Source organism: Schistosoma haematobium, chromosome 1, assembly GCF_000699445.3.
Source record: "Schistosoma haematobium chromosome 1, whole genome shotgun sequence".
Taxonomy (NCBI): domain Eukaryota; kingdom Metazoa; phylum Platyhelminthes; class Trematoda; order Strigeidida; family Schistosomatidae; genus Schistosoma; species Schistosoma haematobium.
Genome location: NC_067196.1, coordinates 89,506,650 through 89,515,611, shown reverse-complemented (window position 1 = coordinate 89,515,611; position 8,962 = coordinate 89,506,650). Strand labels below are relative to the sequence as shown.

General features: G+C 32.5%; 1 protein-coding gene across 1 annotated transcript; it reads right to left on the bottom strand.

The window, feature by feature from the left end:
- Nucleotides 1-634: 634 nt before the first annotated feature.
- On the bottom strand, nt 635-8,653 carry MS3_00002419 (uncharacterized protein). The gene is made up of 8 exons (XM_051210002.1): nt 8,270-8,653; nt 7,599-7,739; nt 7,367-7,555; nt 7,241-7,315; nt 7,081-7,176; nt 6,947-7,036; nt 2,802-5,058; nt 635-814 (listed from the first exon to the last, which is right to left on the bottom strand). The coding sequence occupies exons 2-7, from the start codon at nt 7,662-7,664 to the stop codon at nt 4,906-4,908; spliced, it is 669 nt and encodes a 222-aa protein (XP_051075488.1). The 5' UTR covers nt 7,665-7,739; nt 8,270-8,653; the 3' UTR covers nt 635-814; nt 2,802-4,905.
- Nucleotides 8,654-8,962: the final 309 nt, after the last annotated feature.

Below are 8,962 nucleotides of genomic sequence, written 5' to 3'. Positions count from 1 at the left end.
GATCTTTATTCAGAGCTCATCTCATAGAAACGTCGATTTCAGTGAGAGTTGTAACAGACAATCCAACGATATGCTAATCACAGATATCAATCAGAAACGTCGTTTGATATGAGGTCACCGTTAGAAAGAAAATATTCTTCAGGTGTCACAGTCTAACAAATCCTTTAAAAGCACCAAGTAGACCAAGAATTCCTTTGAAGTGATCGTTGGAAAAATAGTTAGTGTAGAAACATTCAAAATTATTATAAAATTAGATAGGACGTCTAATGATCTGAAAAGCAATACTAGTGAAGTTATGCTAAACACCTTGACGAAGATGTTGTTACAGTTTGAGTGAGTGAGTGAGTGAATGAGTAAAATAAAACTGAGTGTAGTTTACGATAAACAGAATGTTTGATATGATGAACACACTTTTCCCATAACATACTCGTAGATCCCAATCGATTTATATCTAACTGAACGATGGTGAATAATCAAGTAAACTGACTCAAATGTTCCGAGTACTAAACACTGAACGACTGAAGATGGGTTAAATAATATTAGATGAATGAAGAATGCTGGTCGGCAGCCTACGCTCCAATGGGAGTAACAGGTATAAGTAAGTAAGTAATATTAAAAAATTCACATTGAAAAATGTTAATTGAATTCTTCTTCACATTATAAGCGTCATCATCATCATTCATGTGTTATCAAACCATAATGTGATGTTCCCTAGATGTAACATATTGTTCATTTTCACCTTATTCAACACATGTTATTTGATTGTTGATATGTTAGTGTTGTATATAAATGTATATATTACCAAAAGAGAACAGTAAGTAAACACGAGACATTCTTGTAGGAATGATATAGTTGAATAATTTGGTATGTGTTATATTGAATGTAACTGGGGTTTTTGTTGTTGTTTTTGTAGAATTGTGAGTTATTTATAGTGTGATAAATCAATCAATTAACATTTATTGTGCAATATGGTTTATTATGGTTTTATGTATTAGTAATGTACAGTTCAGTTGTAAAGCTATTAATGAATAATTAGAAGTAAACATGAAACTGTGTTATCGCAGTTACTAGTTACTAGCAGGTAGACCTATTTGATGAGGTCCCACTTTTGACTGTTTTTATATACTTATAAAATTCATGTCTTAGCATCATTTAGTGTTATAAATTACTATTTTATAAAAGCAGAGAACATTCATAAGAAAATCTGCAAGTACATGGTTACTTTACATAATACTACTCTGTTCAGTTGTTATAACTGTCACAATTCAGGTTGCTTACCAGTTTTTATAACGGAACAAAGTTGGATATAATGCTAGGCGATGAACATGAAGATTTTGTGGTATATTAACCATAAATAGTCAACTGATTTTTACAATAAGTAAAATAGAATAAATAGAACTAACTCTGGGACTCAAGTACATCGAGCTGACGATTTCCAAATAGGACGAAACGAGCGTCTTGAATTCCAAAATTAAAATGTCATGTATCGTTTACTTATCTCGTAACTAATCAAATTTAAATTCATCGATCGATAATCTCGTTAACCCTTGGAAAGCGAGACCGAAGGTCCTAGGTTCAGATCCCGCGAGTGTTATCGTGTATGAGCACTGATGAGAAATCCCGTACGAAGACAGAACGACTGTTCAGTCCTTCCAGGTTTTTCATAGTGGTCTAGCCTTAATGAACTCATGAATTTAACTATTAAACCTTGTTCTCATTACTTCTCATCAATGTAATTTCTGTGTTTGAAAAAAGGTTTATAATTTCCCTTGTTCTTTCTTCTACCTAGAACATATACTATTCTATACCTTCAGCAGATCAATGCACATTGATTTGCTTTTTGAAGAATATGCTGTAGTTCCCATTTTTTAACAGTAATTATTAATTTGAATATTTTTTTACGGTAATAGTTTTTTAAGTATGTTTACAAAACGAATCAATAGTTGTACACAGCATTAACCGCAAGATGATAGCAACCGATGGTTAGAGACCTTGAATGACATGACTCAGAATCAGTTGCAATGGCGCAGGTGCATACACTCTTTGTTCTCTCCCAAATTCTAATCTTCTGAATTCTTCATGTCCCTTATTTTCTTTCCAAATTTATTTCACTGTATTATACTCTTTAAATAACATCTTCAAACCCTAATGTTTCCGATTACTGCTCATACTCTTACTACCTCTACCACTATGGGATTTGAATTGACAACTGTATCTGTGTGATAATGTGGTATGGCAACTCGAACTGATGTACGTACGTACGAAGTTCTACGTTGTTACTGACTGGCTGACACGGCATTAACGATTCCTAAGTGAAAAACTCTTAACATCTTCGATGGACATGAAGATATGTTGATCAGTTTTATTGACAACAAATGAAATTCCATACATATATATTGCACATAAATGACTCGAGACAAGAAAAAATTGTTCAGATGTTCATTTAATGTTTATATCCAATTAGGTATTCGATCTCTAATGATATTAATCTGCATCTGTTATTGTATTATTGTTATAAATTAGATAGATTTTATTGTAGTTGAAACATGAATTGTGTATAAATCATGTCAATTGTATCTCATCTTAAACTTATCCTGATCATATTAGTTGGTTATCCGATATAGTACGTTTCATACTGTTTTTCATATTGTTTTCTTGATTAGCTTTGTTTTTTTATTACTGGGCTGATCAAAGCGACTTCCCAGGAGTCTTTTAAGAGGCAACTTGATCTATTCTTAAGGTCTAAGGATAGTATCATATTATGATTTACCAATTTCTTTTTCCTCTTTTATCGTTAACATACCTAGGTTCCTGCCTGGAGTTATTCGTGATCCCCTGCTAATAGACACGAAAGCTTGTTAAGAGAAGGCTTCTTCTATTCCGTCCACAACCATTTGAACCATCTGAACCATTACTGTCTATGTGTCTAGTTGGCTATTCATTTCTATGCATAAATGTTCTTAACAAGTGTATATGTGGTCATATTGTTCGAAGTGTATTATGTTAATATATAACAACATAGTTCTGATAATCTTTGTCTTCTTATAACACTATCGCAATTTATCAAATGGACTAATCACTTTTGATGGAGTTTTATTCTCTGAACTGGATGGTTTGATCGTGGAGCTTTCATCGTTCTTCTGAACGACATCATCAGCACAAACTTCAGATAGAACTACACTAATCAATTTACATACTTATGAATGTTGTCTCAGATTAAACACTATTTCACTGCTATTGATTGAATTTCCACGGATCTTATTTACTGAATTAAAATATCCATAACATTCAAATTTGATGTGTTATTAATACTTAGATTATCTGTCACTTCCGTATCTTAATTATAAAGTGGTTGATTTTCATATTAATCATATTCATTTGATGAAAAGTTTAGATCTAAAATATGGTATAGATTTAACTCTATCGATCTCTTCAAGGTTCAACAGATCACAACACTCAACTTGAATAATCAAAATATATCAGAATGGGTTTCGTGGAGATTTTTAGAAATTTCACTGGTTGAAATCATGAGTCAATTGAAACTAGACAACCATGGAAGACCTGGAAGTAATGGACGGCCGTCTCGTCCTAGTATGGGAATCCTCCTCAGAAGTGCGCATCCAAGATCCCGCCCCCGCGAGATGCGAATCCAAGATCTATCAGTCTCGTGCCAGGCGCTTAACCACTAGACCACTGAGTCGGCATCCAAGGGTGTTAATATCTAACTTCAACCAATCCATAAAGTTGCGCCACAGTGGCGCATCCAGGTTTTCCATGGTGGTCTAGCTTCAATTGACTCATGATTTCAACCAGTGAAATCAACAATATAGTTAAATCGACTAACGTTTCAAAATTGAAAAGTCCTTCTATTATAACAATATTCACTTAATACTATTGTGAAACGTCAAACAAGAAAGATTAATCCTGTTGTAAAACTTTTAAAATAACATAAAAATATTGCACAAGCAATTGGCCGTTGGGAATCAGTAGCTAAGTGGATAGTACATCGGTGTTTGAAACGAATGGTACTGGGTTCAAGTCCCAGAGTGAACATCAACTCAGATGCAGGTACATCCAGCTGTCGACTCACAAATAGAAAGGAACGCGCGTTGTAGATCCCACTGCTAGCTACTATCCATATTTGCTTATAATACTTGTGAATTAAGGCAATATCGAGGCAATCCGCATAATATGTACATATGCCAATAAGAGACTGATCAATTACAGTCCTAAATATCGGTGGGAAGATACAAGTAAACAACAACACCAAGTGAATTTAAACTTTACCATATTGCACAAGTAAATGGCTATCAGAACTCAATTGCTAAGTGGATAACGCAATAGTGTTTGAAACAAACGTTACTAGGTTTGAATCTCACAGTAAATATCAACTCTGAGATAAATGTACATCCCTCTGACGAGTTCCAAATGGAATGAAACACGCGTCAAACTGAATTCCTCTGCTAGCCATCATCCATATTTTCTTATAATGTTTGTAAATTAAAGCAATATCGAGTCAATTCTCACAGTATGCATATATGCCAATAAGAGACTGATCAATTACACTCCTAAATATCAATAGGAAGATTCAAATAATACAACAATACCAAATAAATTTAATATTGATATTATTTTAACCAATCTGTTGTTATGGTGATTAGTGTGAAGAAGTTTTTCAAAAGAAAACAATTTTTAAGAAAAAAAATTAACAAATAACAAAATTGAATGATGATCAATGTTTCCAAAATGTAGAAATCAAAACTGTTCATGTATAAATTTGACATAACAATTCAATCTTTATCAACAATGTCATTAAGATCAATGATATTCTATTGTAGTTTTGTAATTTATAATGTTGTTGTCCATTTTGTGTTTGTGTGTGTGTGTGTGTTGTTAATGTTAATTTTACACAGATGAATTTCCCTTGTCAACTGTTTTACGAAATAATAAAATTGATATAGTTATATATATCCCTTTTAAAATTGCAAAAATAAAGCATAGATACATTAACAGTATAATATATTGTTGCATGTATCGAGTGATTGCTGCAACACAACCCTATTATGATAATGAAAAAAATAAGAAAAAAACCCGGATAAAATCAATGGAAAATTATTAGTTTAGGGGTTGTCGAGATTGTTAAGTTAGACATTAACACCATTGGATGCCGGCTCAGTGGTCCAATAAGTTAAGCGTTCGCGCGCGATACTGGAGGCCCTGGGTTCGAATCCCGCTAACAGGATCGTGAATGCGCACTGCTGAGTAGTCCCACAGTAGGACGAAGAGGCCGTCTAGTGCTCCCAGGTTCTTAATGGTGGTCTAACACTAATCGGTTCATGATCTCAATCAAAACTGGGAAATTATTGATTACATAAAATAAATCAATAAATGATTAAATAGTATATGGAGATATCGATGATAAATTAATTCATTCATTAAAGATATTTAATTGTTTTTGATGGAGTTTTGTTTTGTGAGCTAGATGGAGTTTTCGTCGTTCTTCTTTTGAATGACAACATTATCAGTACAAAGTTAAGGTAGAAGTGAAGTGTTTGAATTTCTTTACATGTGGTTCATAGTCTGTCCTGTAGACCTCTATGTTGATTGATTTTTGTTGACGTTTAAAGCTGTCATTGTTTACTTCTTTGATATTACTCCATGACTAAACTAACCAGCTCAAAGAAAAAAGCTATCAAAATCATCCTTCTGAGTTATAAATCTTCTCAAATATCTCAATATCTCATTGAGTTAATGCTTTACAATTAACCATCATCCAGAAGGCATAAGTGTTTATTAACAGCTGTCTACGCAAAATAATTCGAATTCGTTGGACAGACATTATCAACAACAACCTACTTTGGGAGAGAACAAACCAGATTCCAGCAGAAGAAGAAATCAGGAAGAAGTTCTGGAAGTGAATAGAACACACATTGAAGAAAGCACCGAACTGCATCACAAGGCAAGCCCTCACTTGGAACCCTGAATGTTAAAGGAGGAGAGAACGACCGAAGAACACATTATGACGAGAAATGGAGACAGATATGAGAGGAATAAACAACAATTGAATAGAACTAGAAAGGAAGGTCGGGGAGAGAGTGAGTTGGAGAATGGTGTTCGGTGATCTATTCTCGATTGGGAGTAACAGGCGTAAGTAAGTAAATAAATTCATGGGTTATAATTTCTGAAGTGTTCTCTCATCACCCAGTTATTTTAGGCGTTACTTTAATATAAAAAGTAGCGTTATGTAGAATATGATATCATAGACACAGTAGACAATGAGCTGTGGCAACTTGAAGCGATGCATATATGTGCCTTGTCCCATATTGTAACTAACTAAGACAAATTAAAAATTGTTTTCATAGGTAATTTATCACAAACATGAGAAATACATTTCATCCAAATAACTTTGTACTTTAGAAATTTATCAAAATATTCACTGGCGATGAAGTTAAATACACAAATTCAGTATAATTGATTATCAAAATAGTATGATTATAAAATATATCAGATGGGTTTTGTGGAGATTGTAGTAATTTAAGTGGTTAAGATCATGAGTCAGTTGAAGGTAGACCACCATAGAAAACCTGAAAGCACTGGATGGCCGTTTCGTCCTATTGTAGGACTTCTCAGTAGTGCACATCCACGACCTCACCCCCCCCGCAAGATTCGAACGCAGGACCTACTGGTTTCGCGCGCGAGCACTTAACCACTAGACCACTGAACCGGCATCCAACGGTGTTAATGTCTAACTTCAGTTAATCCAGTGATTCCAGGTTTTCCATGGTGGTCTAGCTTCAACTGACTCATGATTCTAACCATTTAAAATATATATTAAAGTAGTAATCGAATTCAGCACAGTTTTGAATAGATATATGAGATGATAAAGAGGAGTACAAGATCAATAATGACAACTTTTACAATGAATAATCAATAAATATGAACTTACAAATCCATATGATGTAGGTTTACAAGAAGATGGTGTTGTAGAATGTATTTTTAAATAATCACGAAAATAGGAAGCACCACAACATCCAAGCTATAACAACAATATCCATATCAAACTATTTCAATAGAACTTACAGTCATTTGTAAATTATTAAATTCATTTTTAATATCAAAATCCTTATGATAATGTACTACAGATTCATGTAAGGAAGAATTTACTGTCATAAAAAACTAGAATAAAAAAGAATTTAAATGATATAGGCATGTTAGTATTGCATCATTTAATCAAACTAACCTGATCCTTAGAAACAGCTGACATTGTTGCTGTGCTAAATTCGATAATTGCACTAATCATTAAACCACCAATATGCTAAATATAAATACATATATATCATTGATGAATGTATTATATATTACTTACAATCAATGCAATACATTGTTTTTGTTTTATTAAACCAATTAAACCAATTAATGCAGTGATTAGACATAATAATCCACTAGAGATAATCATTGGAATTATAATTGGTATAGCATTATGTAATATAATGGTAAATCTGCTTAAAAAATTCAATTTATCTATACCTAATGAAATAAGTACAATACTGTATACCTGAAAATGGATTAATAAAAAAAGATTACAATATATAACTTACAATAAATATAAGATTTGATAAGATAATTATAATTTTCCAATATTTTTCTGCTATTGATAAGATCATGATGCCTCCCCCCTTTTTTGTCCTTGTTTTGTTGTTGTTGTTGTTTGGTTCGATATTGATAATTGAAATTAGTTGCTATGAGATATAATAAAATATGAACAGTTTATATATTATACATCATATTGAATTAATATAAGTAATATTATTCCTTAAAGTGTATGTTCAATGATATATATGGATATATATAATGCACACTATGTAAATTCTTTTAACTTATTCTCTGTCTAATTATAGTAAAAAACTTGTTTAGTAATTTGTCTCATAGTAACAAACAGGTATGTAATTAAATGACTTAGTAACATAGAGTTTTTGTTTTTAAAAAATATTCATAATCATTTAATGACATTATTATTATTACGTAAATTGTATTGTATGTATGTTTGTATTTCACTATGATAAATCATTTTGTGTATAGTATTATGTATAACTGTCAATTAAATAGTTGACTTACATCACAATTACTCAGTAACTAAATTTTAATAATTTTGATTTTTTTTGTTTTAAAATGTTAATCATATGCTTTTTTTAGCTTGTTCATATTGTCGAATTATTCATTTATGAATAAATGAAAATATTTGTAAAGTATATATTACTTACTTACTTACTTACTTACGCCTGTTACTCCCTATGGAGAAAAAGAACGCCAAGAAGCATTCTCCAATCCACTCTGTACTGTGTTATCTAATTGTTGTTCATTCCTCTCATATCTGTCTCCATTTCTCGGCATAATGTGTTCTTCGGTTGTTCTCTCCTCATTTAGCCTTCAGGGTTCTAAGTGAGGGCTTGCCTTGTGATGCAGTTCGGTGCTTTCTTCAATGTGTGTTCTATTCACTTTCAGAGCTTTTTCCTGATTTCTTCTTCAGCTGGAATCTGGTTTGTTCTCTCCCATAGTAGGTTGTTGCTAATAGTGTAGACAACTGTTAATTCTCTAGCTTTCCCCATACAGTAGAAATGTGTTGACATTTGTATTGAAAATTCTGACCTTGATGTTGGCTTACAGACAGTTGCTTTGAGTTCCAGATCTTATTAAATTATAAATATGTTTCTGTTGTTTTACTGATCCGCGCCTTCATATCTGCATCACATCCACCATGCTCATCAATGATGCTGTCCAGATATGTAAAGGTTTTTACATCCTATAAAAGTTCTCCGTCAAGCATGATGCGATTGTTGCATGTTGTGTTGTATGTAATGAAAAAGCGTACATATTACTGTTGTGTTTTTCGAATCACTTTGATCCCTGGACAATGATTAGTATGAGTATATTTAAAAGGGTAGTCTTATTGTTTATCAAACAC